The sequence below is a fragment of the Neophocaena asiaeorientalis genome, unplaced genomic scaffold (assembly GCF_003031525.2).
Source record: "Neophocaena asiaeorientalis asiaeorientalis breed wild unplaced genomic scaffold, Neophocaena_asiaeorientalis_V1.1 scaffold191, whole genome shotgun sequence".
Lineage (NCBI taxonomy): Eukaryota > Metazoa > Chordata > Mammalia > Artiodactyla > Phocoenidae > Neophocaena > Neophocaena asiaeorientalis.
This window is the reverse complement of record NW_020175105.1, coordinates 1,904,223-1,925,500: the sequence shown is the minus strand read 5'-3', so window position 1 is coordinate 1,925,500 and position 21,278 is coordinate 1,904,223. Positions and strand designations below refer to the sequence as shown.

The 21,278-nt window shown below is 49.8% G+C and overlaps 1 protein-coding gene across 1 annotated transcript in view; it reads left to right on the top strand.

The window, feature by feature from the left end:
- The window catches only part of DDC (dopa decarboxylase), a 77,659-nt gene that overhangs the window by 43,048 nt on the left and 13,333 nt on the right, over positions 1-21,278 (top strand). Inside the window, exons 7-10 of the mRNA XM_024764364.1 lie at positions 3,000-3,066; positions 8,738-8,832; positions 11,359-11,439; positions 13,551-13,618. Of these exons, the coding sequence (XP_024620132.1) occupies positions 3,000-3,066; positions 8,738-8,832; positions 11,359-11,439; positions 13,551-13,618 (311 nt within the window). The remainder of the gene's footprint in view (positions 1-2,999; positions 3,067-8,737; positions 8,833-11,358; positions 11,440-13,550; positions 13,619-21,278) is intronic.

Below are 21,278 nucleotides of genomic sequence, written 5' to 3'. Positions count from 1 at the left end.
GCGGCCCGGTGAGCCGCAAAGGGCTGGGGTCGGTTGGAAGGGCCTCGGGCATGGTCCAGCATGCTGCGTTCTCTAGGCGGCAGGACCAGAGTTCACGCACCTGGGCTCACCTTGTGGTCTGCTCCTGCCTGCGTGTCCCTGGACCAGCCCCCGACCCCGCCACAGGAGACTCACTTAAACCAACTGTAAAGTACGGGTCCCTGAAGGCATCCAGGTCAGGAGGGTCGTGATGACTGGATATAATCTCTGCAAAGCTCCCAGGCCTGGCTGAGACGTGTTCTCTCCTGAGGCCACTCCTAGGACTGGGCATTTTCTTGTTGTTTTTACAGAATGCTCCATGCTCAGAACATAAACATCAATAACTACATAAAAACTAAGAATAGACGGTTTATATTAGCCAAATCTCATCACAAGAGACAAGCAGTACTAATATTTGGTGGAATCGTTCTAGACACACTCCTGTGTACACATTCATGGAAAATAATTTTAACAACAATTTAATAATTTTTAATGTTTAGTGTAATTTTAAAAACAGAAGGTATGGCATTTATTTCCATTAGAATTTAGCTGAGGAAAATGAGATGAAACTGAAGGAAGTGCTGAACTACAGAAGCGTCGTTCCTAAGAGACTCTTAAAATTGAGAAAATAAATGACAAGTGATATTAAGAAGGTTTAATCATCCTTTGGTTTTTTGAAGCTACGTGGTTTATGACATAGACAAAGCATTTTAAGAGTTCCGTGCTCTACCTACCAAACTAGGCCCCTTAGACAAAGCATTTTACTATTCAGTTATATATTGCAAACACAAGAGAAAAATCGCTCACTGACTTGGATTCCCACTAAGTCATTTACCTTGTCAAGATGAAGCAGACGTGGAGAATGCTTGGCACTCGGACCAGGGAGGGGATGGGCACAGAGGCGGGGAGGAAAGGGGCTGAGAAGCCACGGGAAACGGTGAGGCTGGAAGGTCGACACCCGCAGACCTTAGGGTCTGGGCAGGTCCTGGTCTAGTGCGTTTGTGTTGTAAGTGAGAAAACAAAACCCCAGCAGGTGCCAATGTGATGCAGAACTGGGCCTCCAGTCCCGGCCTTTTTGCCCCAAATGCTGAGCTTCAATGTCTGTGTATTCATCTTGCCTTTTTATTTTCTGTGTTGCTGATGCCTGGATGTCTTAAGGACCTTGCTGACCCTGGAGGTCTAGCCAGTTCCTGGAGAGCTGAAAGGCAAGTGAGCCTCTCCTAAGCAAACCAGCCACCCGGAGCCCACAAGCCCTGCCCACCTCCCCTTTACGAGTCTCTCACACTCCAGGCCACACTTCTCCTTCCCCGATCCCCCCAGAGCCAAGGACCAGACAACCAGGGCAGTCCCTGTGCCTCACAGCCTGCTGAAATCATCTGAAAGAGTTCACACTTGTCAATCCTAAGCCTGCCTGCTCTGGCCTCACCTGTTCCTTTCTGCGGGAACCCATAGTTCCCGCCCACCTTTTCCCTTCCCTCTGCCTCCTGACTGACCCTGACGCTTCCCTGTGTGGCTCTGCATGGCATGGCATCCCCTCTCCCCATGGGTGTAACGAGCTATCTTTTTAGTGGCAATGTCCTCCCAACCTGTTGGCCTCGCCACACCTGAATAGCAAAGCAACACTCTCTCTGGCCCAGGTGACTGTGTCAGCTGAGCCATCACAGAGCGGAACCCATGCCCCCCCTGGCCAGAGCACTTTGACTCTCTTTGAAAGACACATTTGGTTTTCAGGTCAAATGCAGGTGGTTGCAGGCGAAATGCACCAGAGAGGCCTCCAACTGGGTTCTCAGATTTCCTAGCTTGCTGTTTCCAACCTGTGTGTCTCTCTTCTCAGGGCACAGAGCATTGCTGGGGGCTCCATAAAGGCCACACAGATTGAATGAAATTTCACAGCCTTATCACATCGAAAGAGAAATTTCATTATCCAGACTGTGCCCGCCATTGTAAATCAATTAGGCTCTTTGGTTTGGAAACATAAGATGCTTTTTGATCATTTGGAGAGCGTTTGCATGCAGCAAATGTTTCAGCACCTATTCTGTGCCAGCAAAGTGTGAGTTCCTAGCAACACAAAGAAATAAGAGTAGACCCTGATTTCAAGAGTTTCATGGGTCAGGAGGGAGAGACAGCCTCATGAGTGGGAATTTACAAGTCAGGTGCGCAGGTGTGATCACAGAGCTGCAGGGCGCTCAGGGGGCAGAAGTGAGACGGCAGAGAATTCCCAGCCATGTCTCCCAGCTGGGTGACCAATTGTTCTCAAAGCTTTCTCGGGACACCCTTTGAGAATTCTTTTCAGGGTCGGGAGGGCTTTCTGGTGAATTTCCTTAGGAGAGCAAAGCTTCATCTTTTGAGGGTTGAAGTTAATCTTTGGGAACAGTTTCATTCAGAGAGAAGGGCAGCAGGTGAACACGAGTGAGTGATGCCGTTGGTCCAACTCTGAGCTGACCCGGAGGCTGATCCAGAAGAAGCATCGCACGAGGTCTGGAGCAGCCCCAGCCAGGCCGATGACGTGCGCATCATTCTGTGTGCTTGCTCTGCATGCGTGCGCGCGCACACACACACACACACACACACACACACTCAGCTAAGAAAATCCAGACTCCCTACTTCATGGAAGGAATGATATCCCTATAGTCAATATACACACTTGTATCAATAAAGCGGAACACAGGGAACGCTGTTCACACGGTCCGGGCCTTCCTTCCCGTCCCTCGGCATCCTGGGAAATCTGTGCCAGTACCCTTTGTAATCTCACAGTCTAGTTTTCTGTTACCAGCTCTGTTTCTCTCAACCTGTTATGATGCTTCCATGCAAATATTAAATACGTAGCCACAGACTCACCTCTCCATCCAGCACACGTTCAGCCAGCACGTGTATGCAGGCTGTGGGCCCCATCTGGGTAGGGGTGGTAGCTGTGTGTGTGTGTAGGGTACGACAGTGACTACGATGCAGGGCTGAAAGGACCTCTGCTTCCTGCTCTCCAGGTGGTGGCCACGCTGGGGACCACGTCCTGCTGCTCTTTTGACAACCTCTTAGAAGTGGGTCCCATCTGTAAGTATCTGATTAAAATTTTCTTTTGGAAAATGGTCTCAGTATCCGGGGACTTCAGTAGACTGCCTCTTTGGTCTCTCCTTCATAATATTAACTTCATATCATAATGTAGTATATAAAAGGTAATATAATTATATAGTAATAAAATATATTCATATAATATTAACATCGTTAAACTTATTGCAGGATAGTTTGCCAAACGCTTCTCGTGTTTACAGTGACAAAAACCTCCTTAGCTTGAACCCCATAAACTCAGAATTCGGGCTAATTGGACAAAAGCTAAGCTTAGCTGTACCAACACGCTATTGGTAAGAAAACTATAACAGTGATGACAGATTACAAAGGCTGTGTTGCCCCCGGTTGAGGGGAATCAGCTCTTCAGACTCTCAGAGGGTCGTGTGTGTGATGGCAGGAGAATTTTCTGTCCTTGGAGTAGGTCTTCCAGCATCTTGTTTTGCCTTTTTGGAATTCCTGAATATAATTGAGCAAATTAAAGTGATTAAGCAAATCAATATCAAAAAACTGGATTTCTCCTAAGAAGAGTGTGTGCTTCGTGTGTTTGCCGGGCCCCCTCACCTCCCCCTCACTGGAGCACTGAGGTTTTCTCCAAGAGACAAGAATTCAGAGAATTCAAAGGTGAGCCCTGAATAAGCGGCTTCTTTAAGCTGAGGCCCTGGGAACTCAGCAGGCCCAGGAGGTTTTCTGTGGCCAGAAAGCCTTTCCTCAGGCAGGGGTCCTGGCTTGTGACCCACCCCTCCTCTGTCCTCGGGGCAGGAGGGCCTGTCCCACCGCTGCAGGCGGAGCTGCTGCCCCAGGAAGGGGAGGGCCGGGTGGCAGGAGTCATCGGAAGGGTCTGGGTGTTTCATGGCCGAGCTGCGGCTTGTGCCACTGGGACCTGGCTCACTGCCCGTCTGTGGAACCCCAGCGGTCTCTTGCCTCTCCTCACCTGGGTCTGCCTGTGGACCACACTCAGGGGGTGCGGGAGTGGACCCTCTCTCCCCCGGTGTGAGTGAAGTCTGATGGAGTGCGCGGGGCAGGGCTCTGTCACAGGCAGCCGTGGTGCAGCCCGGGCCACCCTTGAAGCCGTGTGGCTCAATTCTGAGCTGCGTCCCCATCCTGCGAAGTAGACATGGAAACATTTATTGTAAAGCGATGGGATTCTGAGTGGACGAGTTAATGCACGGAGAGGGCGTGAGACAGAGTGAGAGAGGGCTTTCTTGGTGGCGCAGTGGTTGAGAGTCCGCCTGCCGATGCAGGGGACACGGGTTCGTGCCCCGGTCCGGGAAGATCCCACATGCCGCGGAGCAGCTGGGCCTGTGAGCCATGGCCACCGAGCCTGCGCATCCGGAGCCTGTGCTCCGCAACGGAAGAGGCCACAACAGTGAGAGGCCCGTGTACCACACACACACAAAAAAAAGAGCGAGAGAGGAGCCTTCGTGCTTTGAGGGACATGGAGCCGGTGGCTCGTTGGTCAAGTGGCCGCTGGTGTGGCCTGGCCCGTTCCCATGGGCTCCGCCACTGTGACCGTGGCAGATGTCTGTCCGAGCAGCTGGCCGGAGGCGGGGCAGCAGGGCCGGGGGCTGGGAGCCGGGAGGAGGGACAAGCCAGTCGTGGCTGCAGCGGTGGCCTCATGAGCTGCAAACCCTGGACCCAGGCCAAGGCGCTGAGCCCCTGGACTCAGATGTCAGGCCGGGAGCTGGACGTCCTGGCCCGCGGCTGGCTGATGTCACTCCGGGGCCATGGGATTAGAGGGCCGGGTCACCTGCCGGGCACAGCCCGCAGGGTCCTGCCGCCCCAGCGCCGGCTGTCCTGATGTCCTGGGGTTCCCCCTGCGCTCGGGCCTGGGGGCCATGGGAAGACCTGGATCGGTGATGTGTACGGTGCCAGATGCCGAGGCTGTTCTGGGCAGGCGTGGCGAGTGCCACAACGCTCCACTCGCTGCCGAGGTTTATCCACGAAGCCGATTTGGGCAATTCTGTTCATTACCAGCCATGCTCTTACTAATCATCGCTGGTGACTTGACGGTGAATGAGCGCCTTTCACCTGCTTCCCCTCCTCTGACGTCATTTACTTGAGTAGCCAAATATTTAGCATCCTTTAACTTCAGACGGGACCAGGCCCACCTTGTTCTCCCGTGCGGTTGGACTACACCATTAAAATAATTCACATTATTTATCTGCGCACCACCGTGTGACCAAGAGAGCACGTCAAAACTCGGTTTTCTCCCAACTGCTGCTTTAGGAAAGACACTTTCTGTTTAGCTCCTTTCCAAACAATTTGCCAGAGAGACTGTTTCAGTTGGTCCTCCTGGACCGGTCAGTGGAATTTCCTGGCAGATTTTATTGAGAACAGGATGAGAAACAGAAAGCAGAGAGTTGCAGGGCTTCCCTGGTGGCACAGTGGTTGAGAGTCCGCCTGCCGATGCAGGGGACACGGGTTCGTGCCCCGGTCCGGGAGGATCCCACATGCCGTGGAGCGGGTGGGCCCGTGAGCCATGGCCGCTGAGCCTGCGCGTCTGGAGCCTGTGCTCCACAACGGGAGAGGCCACAACAGTGAGAGGCCCGCGTACCGCAAAAGAAAAAAAAGAAAGCAGAGAGTTGCAGGTAGACAGGCAGGCAGTGTGAAAGTGGGAAGCGGGGGTCCCAGGGGTGTGGCAGGGGGAGGGGTGCCTGGTGGGTCTGTAGCTGATGGTGCCGGAGGCCTGTCTGCTCCTGTCCACGGGGGCCTCGAAGGGAAACAGGCAAGGCAGTCGGGGCCCGACAGGCACAGGGGCTGCCCCTTCCCTCTTGGACACATCAGAAACCTCCCCGTCGAGGCGGCCTTGCCTGCATGCTGGGTGGGCCTCGTCCTGGGGCATGCGACTCCTGTGCTCTGGCCTTGGGGTCTCAGTGACCCCTGACCCCTACAGATACCCACCGTATTCGGTGGGCACGGAAGGCAGGTTGTGCTGTCAGCTGATCACACGTAAGACTTGGGATGCAGAGGTGGTGCTCGAGGCTGTTCCCCTCCCCGTGGAGAGAAGAGAAGCCCATTGGGAATCCACTCCCCACGGGTGTCTGGAAGCTCCTCCTGCAGGGGTTTTAGGCCAACTACACGGTTAGAGGGAATCCAGTCCCTCAAAGGCTGTCCCTGGTCCTGACACCAGCTCCAAGGTCAGGGCTTCCAAAGCTTCCCTCAGGTTTGATGCTCCACACCTGAGAGCATACTTGTGGTTACGGTTTATGGCAGGAGGAGGTGCCTGGGGTAGAGTGGGGAAGGGTCCAAACTTGGGGCTTCGGGTCGTCCTCTCCTGTGAAGTCACCCTGGGTCCCCCCAACCAGCCCTGATGCATGACAGTAGGCCCAGAGAGCGGGCCCTCCCTGCCAGGGAAGCTTGCCGAGCCTTCGGTGTCAGGGTTTGTACTGGGCTGTGTCACACACTGGCCGGGAGGCTGCCCTCCTTCCCCAGCCCCTCCCGGACATCCAGCTCACCTTTCGTTCCCAGTCCTTCAGGACTCAGGACTGACATGGAATGGCCGTCTGGGGGCCACAACTTCTCTCAGGCCAGGCCTTCCAGGGGCTAGAGGTCCCCTCCCTGGAGCCGAGGGCAAAGGCCAGAGCTCTTCTGGGGTAAGGCTAGTTCTCTCTGGCACCTTCTTTCTGGTGCCCCGCTTTCGAAACCCTGAGCAGCCCCCCATCATTCCCCACACACTGCCCCTCTTGGATCTCCCGTATCCTCTGGAGTGACAGAGACTTGGGGGCTGGCATCGTTACAGCCCTGTCCTGGGGGTTCAGGGTCAGATCTCCTCTCCTCCATCTGTCCCGGGGTAGGCCTGGCTAAAGTAAGGGGGTGTGGGTTTTACTGTGTTAAAGCATCCCTCTCTCAGGGTGAGGGCCGAGGGGGAAGGAGAGCCCGTCTGCAGCTCCCAGACTCCGTCCCCTCCTCCAGCCCTCACGGCTGTGTCCCTCCTGCCTTGTCTGCCTGACCCTTCGCTCCTCAGTCCTGAGCCGGACGCAGTCAAACTCCACCCAAGCGCCTCCGTCAGAAAATGCAGCTTCCCTTAGCAGCTCCCACGGCCCCGAGGAGAGCACAGACCTGCATTGAGATTTTGTGTCTATCCTGCACGTGCGTCTGAAGCGTCTCCCTCCCCTCAGCGGGTCTGAGCTGTAGCAGCAACAGATGACAGCACTGCTGCAGCGGTGGCGGCCGTCCTGTCCTTTCCTGATCCCCTTTCTCCCTTCCTGGCTCACGGCCACATCCATGGGGGGCTCCACGGGCACCTGGGGAGGCTGGTCTGAGTGCAGCGATGAACCCGTAAGACGTGCTTTAGGCTCACTCAGCGTGACCCTCTGTGGCGATATCACCACCCCCCGGACACATTTGATCCTGATGCAGCCAAAGGCTTCATCCCTTCCATCCTGAAGATCAAACTGAATTGAGGCTTTGAATTGCCTCTTCTGTCTTTTATCAGCAGAGCTCAGAACCACCCCTCACACCTCATAGCGTCGTGTGTGATGAATCGGCCTCCCGCACGCAAAAGTGAACCGTGAATCCATCCACCAGCACAAATGCAGGTGTCGACGGACCCCTGCCAGGGTGCCCTGATCTGGTGCTCCTGGGGCCGCTCCGCCCCTGGAAGGGAAGGACGCCCACCCCTTGCTGCAGACCCACAACCTCTCCTGATTGCGTATTTCACGGCCGTGGGCAGTCTACAGCACGGAGGCAGGAAATAATCACGGGGATCCCGTTGCTCCTCTAGGAGCGAGTCTGTCCTAGCGTCGTGACGGGCACATACGAGTGTTACCTAGTTTTTCCCTCAAGGTCTGGGTGCTGTTTCATCTCCATTTGCTGAGAGGGGAACGAGCTTGCAGGAGGGCAGTAAGACCACATGGTGGCTGGGTGGCTGGAGATGGGAGTTGAGCCCAGATACGCTCGAATTGAGGGAGCACATTTATTTTTTATTTTACTTTTTTTTTGGCCGCACCATGTAGCATGTGGGATCTTAGATCCCCGACCAGGGATCGAACCCGTGTCCCCGGCAGTGGATGCTCGGAGCCCTAACCACTGGACCACCAGGGAAGTCCCGAGGGACCACATTTAGACCGGACTCTATCCCAGCTCAAAGTCAGGCAGCTGCCCTTCCCGCGAGACTTTTCCAGTACGGCTGGAACACAAAAATCTCATTTATGAAGGGAGCTGAGAATGATCTCAGGAAGCGTAAAGCAGGTGACTGAACTTCCTGGAGAGACCAGTGTGGGCTGCATGGTCCCAGCCTTAAGAGATTCTTGTGGGAAGGATTTCAGACCCAAGAGAATTGAGGAGAAAGTTCCCCGAGGGTGGGGTGGGGAGGGCAGAGCATGGCACCTGCCTGGCGTAGATGTGGGTGGACAGGCCGCTGGTGTGGGGTAGGCTGGTTCCTTGGGGCTCTGCTGGGCATGAGGGTCAACACCGAGGGTCAGGGGTTCCCCTCACCTCCACGCGTTCTCTGAGCTCTGGTCCCCGTGCCAGGCACCGTCGGGGACAGTAGCACACGGCCTCTGCCTCAGCATCACTGCTTGTCAGGGATGCAGACATCAGGCCAACAAACGCTCTTGACAGACTGTATTTGAGAAGATGCTGGGCTGGGACAGGTGCTCTGACCCCGGGATGAGGGCGGCCCTCCGAGTGCTCACAGGTCGCTTCTGGGCTTCAGGTCGCGAGGAGGACGTGTGGCTGCATGTGGACGCTGCCTACGCGGGCAGTGCCTTCATCTGCCCCGAGTTCCGGCATCTTCTGAATGGAGTGGAGGTGAGTACGCTCTTCCACAAGAGCGTTTTTAAAAGGTATCCTGTGACCAGTGACTTCTCCTTACGAGGATGTGACATTTATAATTTTTACTACTGTGGTTCGTTTCAGCAAATGACTTCCAAACCAGTTTCTGTGATGAGTGGAGGTTACACTTCCCTGTGACAAGGGGTGAGAACCTTCCCGATCATACAGCCTTGTCTTCTCAAAATACACCTGACGTTTACACTATTTCTCCGTCTGCAAATCCTGGGCAGAGCTATCATGATAGGATAGAGTCGAGCTTACAAACGGTGGGAAACTGTTTAGGAAAAAAATAAAATCTGAATGAGTTTCAGACCAAGGGATATTTTTTTTAAAAAACAACCTGCAATTCCATGGGATCTGGATCAATAGTCATGTTCTGATCACGCAACTGAGTATGATGTCCACTTTCACTGAGATGGAAGAAACAGCCACCAGTGCGTTGAAATGTCCTGAGCGCTTTCAGAATTTGGAAAACATGGCCTGTAACGCCAGCTAAAGCATCTGCTGCTTTAGAGAAACAGCCGCCAAAACGATTGACAGATGCTCTGCTTCTCCAGGGTGCAGAGTTAACACTAAGTGATGAGCTGTTTCAGGCTGGAGCCGGGTTTCACTGTCGGCAGCTCGCGGGGCAGGAAGTTCCTCCTTGCCAGGGACTCAGATGTACATGCCATGAAGGGTCCAGGGTGGCAGACTTTGTCAGTGAGCGGGGGAAGAGGATAGTAAATCAAAGGAGGCCAGTAATGGCTTCGTGCTCAGAGGCAGGGTTTTCTCGAGACCTTGACCTCACGAGGTGCGTGGTCTTGGGCCTTGGACAGCCTGTTTGCATCCTGGCTTTGCCTTAGGACCAGCCATGTCCCCTCGGGCAGGCTGGTATCCTCTCCCCACCTCACAAGATGGATTTCGTAATCATGCCTCCTTTGAGGGGTTGTTTTAAGCATCAGAGAAGTTAACCATATTTCAAGGGCTGAGAAGCAGCGTCTGCATACAGCAAGCTATGCACGCATTCCACACCACTGTCATTTTTCACCGCGACCTGGAGAGACCATCCCTCCAGACCTCCCTCTGCTCTCTTGCCTTCCGCCTATCAATTTTCTAGTGACTAATTTGGATTCTCATAACACCATAATACCAGCAAAGTGGGTGTCAGAGGCATAGAATACAAAATTCCCCTCTTTGGGGATGAATAATGCCTTTATCGCTAATGAATGAAGGCGCATTCTGGTTTATAGCTCCCTCACATCCATCCATTTATTCACTCGTTCATTCAATAATTACTTATTGATCACTGAATGTGTGCGAGGGCTTAGATCAATCCTCGGTGGGTAAATAGAGCTTCCAGAGACCTCTGGAAATATTGGGAAGGGGTGTAGTACGTGAGAACTTCTGGTAACGGGAAGCTCACACTGGCCCCTATAGTTCATTCAATAATTACTTATTGATCACTGAATGTGTGCGAGGGCTTAGATCAATCCTCGGTGGGTAAATAGAGCTTCCAGAGACCTCTGGAAATATTGGGAAGGGGTGTAGTACGTGAGAACTTCTGGTAACGGGAAGCTCACACTGGCCCCTATAGTTCATGGCTGGTAGCTAGTTAGGTGGGTGTTTGGTGCTAGGAAGTGAAGAGTAAATCTCTGTACCATGTAAATACCTTTTGTTGTGGTCCTATGGTCTTATGTGTGGCGATGCACAGCACTGGGAATGTCTGTCCCTATGGTCTCCAGGGACCAAGGACAAAATATTCATCTGGGAGGTATGTGCCCCTCCCAAGGCCTGGTCTTTTCTAACTCTGAGTATCAGGTGTAGAATCTCACGATCTGTCCCCCTTACACTCTTCTCTTCCCCATGAACCCACAGCTCGAGGTTTCACTTTCATGGGGGTGTCCAATTGTCAGACCACCCCCGTGGTGGGGCTGCAGTGAGATCCTATCAGCAGCAGACAGGTTTTCATACCCAACAATGAGTCATTGCCATCTGTCCTCCTGTGGCCACTGGTCCCTGGGCTGGGAGGGCCTGCTGGTCAGCTCGCAGATAAGGGGTGCAATATCCCGTCTGGCCCAGCCCTTCCTTGCAGATAAGAACCTTCCTCTCCATCAGCCGGAAGAAAACGTTGCAGTGGGTAATGAAAGACGTCTCCACAGATCAGCCCCCAGGAGGGAACTAATAAAATGCCAAGCAAACAAAGCCCCTTCTTTCACCTTCTGTTTCCCGTTATCAACAAATGAAACTTGTCATTTCCTGTCTCTTTCTCAATATTGCTTTTATTGGAACCTCGAGGGAAATGAATCTGCTCCCCCAGAGCGGGCAGACGGGTGAGGTTGCCATTGGTGACCACACATCTCCCTGTCGGCCCCTCCTGGCTACCCCCCTCTCCCTTCCCTCGTTGGGATGGAGAAGAGGTGTCCCACGGCCTTGGGGAGACTTCGAAGCTTCCCCGCCCCCTACGAGGTTCCTCCCAGCTGGGGCCTTGCCATGGCCGCTGCCATCATTCTGCTTCAATTATAGATGCAGCCATGTGGCCTCCAGGTGGACCCAGGTCCTGTTCATCAGCCAGAGGATATGCCAAGAGCCGGCGCTCTGATAATCGTAAGGGCTCGCCACTTGTGATGGCTCAGTGAAAACGCAGACTGCCCTCCTTGGCCAGTCTCGGTGGTTGAAATCTCTCATTCTTCTACTTGAAAATGGGATGACACTTGAACTTGAACCTAGAGCCAGCTGTTGGCAGTTGTTACCACTGGCATCCAGGAAGGGACCCTGTTACTGTTATGAGTACGATGAATGCGGATGGTGTCTTTAGAAATAAAGGAGAAAGCATTTAGATAAACGGGAACCGTTGTTGATCTATTACATCAATGTGGGTAAAAGAACCAAACCCATTAAATGAAAAAAATGGGCTGAGCCTGATTACTATAGATTAGCTATGAAATTTTCACTCTCCCATTGCTGATCATGATACATACAGTCTGAGAACTTGGCCAGTTCATAAAGTTGAGGAAACTTATGCATAAAGTATTTCCCAGGCCAGATCGGCCCAGTTGTCTGACAGAGCACCTGTGAATTAAAATTTTGATTATTCCGAATTGTCTAGTAGTTTGAAATGTGGATAAATTTTATGTGACTTCAGACTGCAAATTTGAAAGCATGCAACATAAGCCATGAATTACATCTCATTTTTATGTGGGAGAGTAGAACTGTGAATCTCTCCAATTAAAAATGAATTGGGACTCACAGTTTCAAAGCAGGCAAGCCCCCCCAAATATGAACTGTGTCTGTGTTGCTGCCAGGGTGGGTCTCCTCACGATGACAGAAACTTCCCATGACCTTTGGCAGGGTCGGGCTCCGATTATGCTTTGAAATTCTGCACATTTTCAATTATCCAGGGTCCTCGAAATGCATCCCTTGATCCAAGTGTGATAGCCCTACACCAAATTAGGTTTAACACATACATAATAGGAAGGCTCTAGATACTACCTCATTCCAATCCCTCACTTATAAATTCCTGTAGGAAAATGTTGCTGCCATATCAGTAGACAAAGGATGTTGTAGCCATCAAGCCATCACATTACAGCCGCCCTGAAAGTGAGCCCTGAGGGAACTCAGGATGGGAAAGCACAGGACACTGGCCCCAGGTAGCTGAGGTGCCCATCAAAGGGATGATTTCAGTGAGCCCAGACTCTTGCATCTTCCCATAGATGCATAGAAAAGAGCTAAATTCCTTAACTTGAGATGTCTGGTTTTCTTTAATTAACAAGTAATCTTTTGATGTTCCTACTACCTGGTCTTTGTTGCAAAAACCCCTCTAGATCCTGGTTCCCCCCTTGCCTCTTCAGAGCAGTCCCTCAGAGCTACCTGAGATGCTGTCTTCTGGGCTTGAAGTTCTCGGAGAGTCCGCCAAAAAAAACATAACTCAACTTTTAGGTTGTGCATTTTTTTTACTCGGCAACCTGGTACCCTTCACGTCCAGCGGACCTCAGCGTCGCTCTGGTTCTGTGGGTGTCTCTCTGCAGGGCACACCCTCCCCTGAGGCACATCCCAGCCCGGCTCAGCCAGTCCCTTCCCTCGGCCTCTGAGCGGGGAGCCAGCTTGAGGGCTACCTGGCGGTCGTTTTCATATGGCCCAGGGACTGTTCTCTTGCCAGGTCTCCCCGCTTAACCAGAGCTGCAGGAGGTCAGTAGCCATTTTCTCATCACGTGGTTCCCTGGGCCACCGAGCTGGCTGGCTTTCCAACCACGGAGCAGCGACAGTCTCAGTGTTTGCACTGGACGGTTTCCGCATCACCCTCGGGAGCTGCACTGAAGAGTTTGTGGCTGTGATTGCACGCCTTCCCCACGAAGCAGAACTCCCATCCAGGCCACACGGACAGGCGGTTGTGCCCGGAAGCCAACCCCGATTCTCTGGCTCCAAAGCTCTCTTCCTCCCCTTGCGCTTCAGCCCAGAATCACATCTACATTAGCTTCATGTTTCATGAGACAGGATTTGAAAATGAAAGAAAAGAGGCTCAGGTAGGAGCGGTGGCTGCCCAGAACTTCCCAAGTGCCCTCGAGCCCCAAACCCCACGGTTCAGCTGCTTCCCTTCTCCTCTGTCTGGTCATGTTGGTTTTCATTTGAGACTGCAAACTGTTAATTACTATGTACAAGGTCTTGTTTTATAGCTAAACATTAACAACTGTTTTCTTTTTGTTATTATTCCTTGGCAGTATGCAGATTCATTTAACTTTAATCCCCACAAATGGCTTTTGGTGAATTTTGACTGCTCTGCCATGTGGTAAGTTGCCCTGTTCATTAGATGTCAATTACCCTGCAATTACACGGCTCCTTAGAATAGTTTATACGAAAGAAACCTGGCAGGTGAGGTGCCATTGCTGGCGAAGCACATACATCACTTACTGCTTGCCCGCGTTTCTGAGCCATGGGTGGAATGCTTGCTAAATCTTACCCTGTTGTATGCTGTTATCTAGAACATAGTGGCACCAGAAAAGAGGATAACAGAGAAAATCTCTGTTCTAATGTATCTAGTATTAATAAAAACAGTGCTTAGTAACCTTAGCACATATTTCTAAATCATTTGCTTCTATGTTTTTATTCGTAAATGTTTCATAAATCTAAGTCTATATGCCTAAAAGCATTTGCTAAGGAAAAATAAAAGCAATTCTGTTTTCTAAGCAGTTTCCTGAAAATTCTTACCAGCAGTACCGGCATCACATTGGTTATCTCTAGAGCAAGAAAAAGGAATTCCAAACTTCCAAAATGAAAGTGGCTGGTATTTCACTACATTGATAATATTTAAAGAAATCATGATGACTGGGAGTGGAAAGGGATTTTACTAGAAACTAGTTCTTCTGAGTTTTTTAGAGTAAGAAGGTGGTTAATGAATCTTGAGATCAGGAGGCTTTGCATGAATTTTGTGCAAAACTGTTCACTGTGTAATTCAGTGAATGGTTTTCCACCTTAGAAAGGTGAGGAAACCAGCTCTCACGTAATCCGGCTAAAGTCAGTTCACCACGTAATCAGTTTCCCTTGAACTCTGTCTAAAGATAAACTACATGTTCAGTGTTTCACTTCTGTTTAAATCAATTTCTCTTTTTTGTCAGTCTTTGACCCAAACTCTGATACATGATTTTAAAACCCATTCATATTTGGGCTACAGTTTTTCTGAAATGTTAATAAGAACCGATAAAAGACACCGCTTCTCTGAATGTTAGTATTCCTGTGGTTGTGTTTGTCTATTTTACCTGGATCGGAACACTCTAAGGCTAGTTTTTGCAGCGTGTCAAAACTCCCTTTCTTCAAACTTTAATTTGGGTTGAGATGTAATTCTGTTTTGCTGGGGTGTTGGGTCGGGTGCAAACACTGTCCGAGGGAACTGATGGGTGGATTGTGGGTCCGGAGCACCCAGCTGGCATGGGGCCGGCAGGGGTCCCCGAGGCCTCTGTTCTGTGAGGAGGGGTGCTGGCCTCAGAGCAAGTTAACTGGCAGCTAAGGGATCCTTAGCTAAGGCATTTGGCAGAGAAAAGCCACAGAGCCAGCCTGGACAGACCAGCTGACGGCTGATGGGGGATGGAGCGAGGTGAGCCCAGAGGGGCCTGTGGTAAGCCGTGATGTTTCATTCATTTCCTGGGTAAAGTAATAGCAAAAATGGATGTGCAAGGAGCCCCCGTCCGTGCAGGCTGCCGTCATCACACGTGATTTAACCGAAGTCACTGCCCCCCCAGGCAGCCTTGCAAAGAGGCTGCCCCCTCTTCCAGACGGGGAGACTGCAGCTGTCAGGGCCCACTGATGTATGAGCCAAAAGCTGAGATGTGATAAGGATGAATACAATAAATGTAGCATCTGCCTTTGCATCCAGAAAGCCAGGGAGCAAGTGAAGGATGAGAGGAAACGTGCTTTATCCGTGGCCTTTCCCAGAGCCTGGTGTGACGGCCGAGGCTGCTGGAAGATGCGGCCAGAGCTGGGGGCTGTGTGTTAATCTGTCTCAGACGGGTCCCTTCTGGCATCTTCTGTTCAGGACCAGCCCGTAGAGGGAGCTTTGGCAAAGGGGAGGTGATGTATGGGAGGAGACGGGAAATGTAGGGATGAGGCCACGTCGTTTGGAGATGGAAAACGGACCTGAGCGTTATGAGCCTGTAGGAGAAACTTACACGTGAGCCACGAGACACAGAGCAGCCTCCAGTATTTGAAATTTTGCCAAAGAGAAGGGTGATTAGTTATCCCCTCGGAGTGGGGAATTGAGGGGTGGGAGCCTCCCACCTGCCTGTGGGTTTGAAAGGCTAAATAAATAGAGTAAAAATTTACATTATAATAGAGGATGTGCCTTCTCTCTCCTGAGCTATTGAGGTCCTGGCCAGAACGTTGTCAAGGGTTTTGAGGTGATTTCACACATCTGGGAGATATGGTAATGATGACATGAATATTGATTGATGGAATTTGATCTTGAAGGATTCGTGTTTTAACATAAAAATTACCCATGTCTACTATTTCGGGCGCTGTGCTTATATTACCTTGCTAGGGCTGCTGTAACAGAGTACCACATACTGGGCGGCTTAAAAAACTGAAATCTAGTTCTGGAGGCTAGAGGCCCGAGACCAAGGTGTCTGCAGGGCTGGTTCCTCCTGAGGCCTCTCTCCTCAGCGTGTAGACAGCCTTCTTCTCCCTGGGTTTTCATATGGTTGTCCCTCTGTGCATGTCTGTGTCCAAATTTCCTCCTCTTAGAAGGATACCAGTCATATGGGATCTGGGCCCAGACATGTGACCACATTTTAATTTAATTACCTCTTTGAAGACCCTGTCTCCAAATGCAGTCACTTTCTAAGGTACCAGGCGTTAGAACTTCAATGTATAAATTTGGGGGGTGGTGACACACTTCAGCCCAGAACAGTGCTCATAAGAAATTACTAGTTAAAGCCAGAAGGCTAAAATTTAGGGAATTAACCCAGGTCAGCTTACTTTAAACCCTAGAATCTTAATTATGCCACCTACTACTTTCTGAGTTTTTGATTCTTATCAAACGTAGGTTTTCCTTTGACCCCGTTGCGCCAAGCACCCCTTCCCTGCAAAGAAGTTCTCTCTCCTTGCCCACAGGGGCGTGTTGAGCACTTCCCAGCTTGCGGGGTGCTCACACCGCCCAGACCCCCACCCCGGGGGTTGCCCTGGGTGACGCTAGTGAAGCAGCGTCTGCAACTGGGGGCAGCCCCGTCCAAACCAAGACCTACGAGGAGAAGGGAAGGTCAGGATTTAGTTGGAAAGCATTTCGTTTTGAGCGCTGTGGACTGAAACCAGAGCGCTATCATTCCTGGACTCGAGGAGTCTCAGCCGTGGGATAGAGTTTTCAGTAAATAAAATACAACCAAAGGAAACTGAGAACCTAAATGAAATCAAGTCTAGTCCAGTGCAAACCGAGATCCATGGGATGAGGAGGTGCAGGACAGGGAAAGGGCTTGGGAAGACAGAGGAGAGTGGTTCAGGGGAGAAGCGAGGGGAGCTGGGGGTAGAGAGGGATGTGCGGGTGAGACCCCTTGATCGGCCCCTTTGTTCATTGCCCAGAAGCCTGTCTGGTGAAGTGGCGTCTGACAGAGGGCACGTGAGGAGGGTCCAGACAATGCGGGTGTGGGTGTGTGGGGCAGTGGCCAGTGCAAAGGCCCTGAGACGCACGTGTGCACGACAGCAAACTCAGAAGAGGTGACAGCTACTGAAGATGGTTTCCTGTGGTCCATGTAGGTTTAAATTCCTTTTAAATAAGCTGCCCACATTTAAAAGTTGGTGTTTTTACATAAACGTGCAATTTTCCAATGTCTCTCCATTACTAAGCACCTTTAAAGCATCATTTCTGCCCGTCTGGGATCCTGGGGCATCCTTCCCACCTGGCACAGCCCCGTGGCCAGCCTGACCCTGTGCACCTGTGAGCACCAGGCTCCTCGAGCATGCACACGTGAAAGATCATAGTTGCTCTCCAAATACTTCTGGTTTGAAGAAATGATGTACCAAGTTAAATCACAGCACCAGATTCTACGAAGAAGTGAGATGTAAACCTAAGTTCTTGGGCTGTGTGAAGAGAATTCCCCCTGCCCTTGCTGGAATGGGCAAAGCAAATGCACCTAAACCCTCATCCAGGGGTGCCGGATTCTTCGGTTTACAGCAGTAATGATGCTTCGAGTACAGATGTTACATTCAAGATATTACCTGCTAGTAGGTGGCCTTTTACCTTCTCATACACCACCTCACCTAATCCTATTGCAGTCTTACTGGTATAGGAATTATCGTCCTTCATCCAGATGAGGCAACTGGAGTTCTGAGGTGTGCATGAGTTTGCTAATGGCACACAGCCATCCATGCTAGAGCCATGTGTCTGATGCAATAGGGGTGAAGGTTCAAAAAGTGTAACTGAGTAAAAAGAGTCAGATACAGAATTATGTATCTCCCAGGATGCAAATGAAGACAAGCACACAAAGCAATATCCATTTCACAAACACACAGGTAAACAGAAGGCTGCACAGAGAACACGTTGGAATTGTCCCGGATGGATACAGAGAAATTGGAGAATGAGAGCTGTTTTTAGTGTGAGTGAGGCAAAATTGGGCCCTGATTCTATGTCCACTTTTATTCAATCTGACTCTGATTCCACTTTCTCTCTGAATACTGAAAATAATCCTGGATTTTAGCCCTGGCACATACAGCCTAAAGTCCAAAGGAGAGTGAATGGACCACAGCATTCCCCTCCTGGTTCAAGGCAGCCACCCCTTTGCCTACCTGAACTGCGGGTCCACTGAACAAGCTGGGCCCAGGTTGGGGGCCCCTGCGTGTTTGCAGAGGAGGTAAGCGAGCCTTGCGGCCTGGTGACAGAGAGCAGGGAGAGAAGGATGGCTAAGAGTCTACTCAGAGGCTTTTCTGCCCTGTTGTGAAAATCCAGGGGATCACATACATATATTTTGCTATTCTAAGAGGTTATTGCAGCAAAAAATGAGGTGTCCTAACACAGTAGAACACAAACAGTCCTAAGTTGTGATTTTTTTTTTTTTTTTTTGCGGTACGCAGGCCTCTCACTGTTGTGGCCTCTCCCGTTGCGGAGCACAGGCTCCGGATGCGCAGGCTCGGTGGCCATGGCTCACGGGCCCAGCCGCTCCGCGGCATGTGGGATCCTCCCGGACCGGGGCACGAACCCGCGTGCCCTGCATCGGCAGGCGGACTCTCAACCACTGTGCCACCAGGGAAGCCCTAGGTTGTGAATCTTTTATAGATGTGTTTAAAGGTTTTGCTAATACAACAAACAAGGTGTAAATGGATTTTGGTTTTTTTTTGCTCTCACTGGCTTTTTTGTATTCCTCAAAATCATAAGGGTCTGTCTTTTGTTTAATGAAATTTTATCAATGGTTAGTCCATAATTTAAACTCAATTTGTTGGTTATATTCTCTACATATTAAAATGGACAAGATAATAGAAGTTTTAAAAACTTGGCCTCATTACAAGCCCAGTAAATATGTTTTGTAATGATTTCATTATTCTCTTCATAAGTTCTTTATTGTTCATTTGGGTATTTTGAATCTTTTATATGTAAATATGAACCATTCTGCTCTGACCACAATGTCCCTTAATATCAGATTTTCTCCAAAGAAAGCCTCAAATTCCACCGAGGGCATGTTTTACTCTGCCTTTAAAAAAGAGGGTTAATTTTTTTCCAAATAAAATTAAATTTTTTAGTTTTATTCCTTTTGTACACCCCTGTTATATTGGATTTTTTGAAAAATTCAGTTACTTGGGAAGATTTTAAATCACTCTGGTTATGGTAAGACGTGATTCTAGAAACTGTGCATGACAGCACAGTTTTATCTGAATCTCCTTTGTTTCTTTGCACTTTAGTCCTAGTGCTTTTGTTTTTGCTTTTTTTTTTTTTTTTTTGCGGTACGCGGGCCTCTCACTGCTGTGGCCTCTCCCGTTGCGGAGCACAGGCTCCGGACGCGCAGGCTCAGCGGCCATGGCTCACGGGCCCAGCCGCTCCGCGGCATGTGGGATCCTCTCGGACCGGGGAATAAACCCGTGTTCCCTGCATCGACAGGCGGACTCTCAACCACTGCGCCACCAGGGAAGCCCACTCCTAGTGCTTTTGGCATCTTGAATTCTTTATACTGTTTCTGGCACCAAGAGGTAACAGGAGCCCTCATTCAGGGAGCCCTTCACACACAGTGTTGTAGATTTCTTAAAAAGACAACTGAAGAAGCCATGCTTTCTGCACAGGACAGGCGTCCCCTGCCCCCTCCTCCATCAGGACCATCCCTCAGGAATGTGTCCAGTGACAGGGAGAGGCTTTCCTCACAGTGAGGCCCACCAGGGGTGAGATGACATTGATGCCTAGAGAGGGTGTTTCCGTGCAAGCGTGTGTGTCTGCGTAGGTGCATGCACATGTCCATTTGCTTGTTTAAATAAAGTTTTCTTCTTTGTAGTATCATTAAACTTCACAAGGAAAAGCAGAGCTGGTACTTAAATTTTGAAGAGCAAACCACCACAGACCCACTGGAGCCATGGATCAATGAACAAAGGGAAACTGGAAATCCTAGGACCTGAATGAATGTGAAGATGTGACAGAATTCATGGGCATGCAGTAAAGCAGGACTTGGAGAACAGACTTAAACAGAAAACATGAAAGCCAGAAAATAATTAGCTAAGGGCCCAAAGGAAGCCAGAAAACAGCGACAGAATAAACCCTCAAAACTAGAAGGAGGGAAATAATGACGATGAAGAGACAGACATGAAAGAGGAAATAAGGAAACAGGAGCACAGATCAAGAATGCTACGTGCTGGTCCTTGACCTGCCTGATAAAATAGGTGATCTCCAGAAAGAAGGACCAGAAGTAGAGGAGAAGGCACAGTCTACTGTACTGGAAATATAAGAAAGACAAAACCACAGACACAGCAGGCATTTGAAAAACGAGTCAGAGAGTACTATGAATTACATCATTCCAGAATTGCCTACAAATGTACATATTCAATAACTACAAAAAGTATGTCATCAGAACTGACTCAAGAATAAATAGAAAACCTGAAACGTCTCATAGCTGTAAAGACTATGTGCCAGTAGTTACATCTCACACAACAGAAACATCCAAATTCTTCTAACAGCAAGTTCTACCAACTGTCAAGGCATCTATAGGTCTAATTATAAATGTAATTCAGAGACCAGCAAGGGGGACATATATCATGAGGTCAGTGTCACTTTGATCCCAAAACCAGATGAGAAGCTGAGAAAGGAACGCTATAGGACAAGCTCACAAAATTACATGTGGAAATTCCAAGTAAATTTTAGCAAATAAAATTCTATAATGTTTAAGGGGAAAATAAAGATGGTGTATCGTGACTAAAATGTGTTCATTCCAGACATCCCAGGGTGGTTGAAAAATATTAAAAGATTTTAAAATGTTATGACCATGTTTAAATAGTAAAGGAGAAAAAAAAGTTATCATCTCATTAGATATGGAAAAAGCATTAGATAAAGTTCTAACCCAAGCAAAACAAAAGCTCTAGTAAAAGAGGAACAGAAGAGAACTTTCCAAATCTGAGAAAAAAATATCGTCCAAAAAAATACAGCAAACCTATTCTTAGGGGTGAAATATTAGAAAAACTGCCTTTAACATCGGGAGAAAACTTTACAATTCCCTTAATACACACCCTATTCAGCTTTGTGCTTCCCTAACCTGTGCAGTAAGACACGACAGAGAAGTAAAAGTAAGGATTACAGTGGAAGCCGTAAAACTCACGTTTCTCAGATGGTGTGAGTGTCTTCAATGAGAACAGAATCTTCCGAGAAAGTATGAATAAGAGAACACAGCAAGATTTCTAGATACACAGCACTTTAAAGGTTGCATGTATTTGCATATGTGATAAGTAGCATGTGTAAAATTTTCAAAAGAAATATTCTTTTATAATAGCAAGAAAAGATG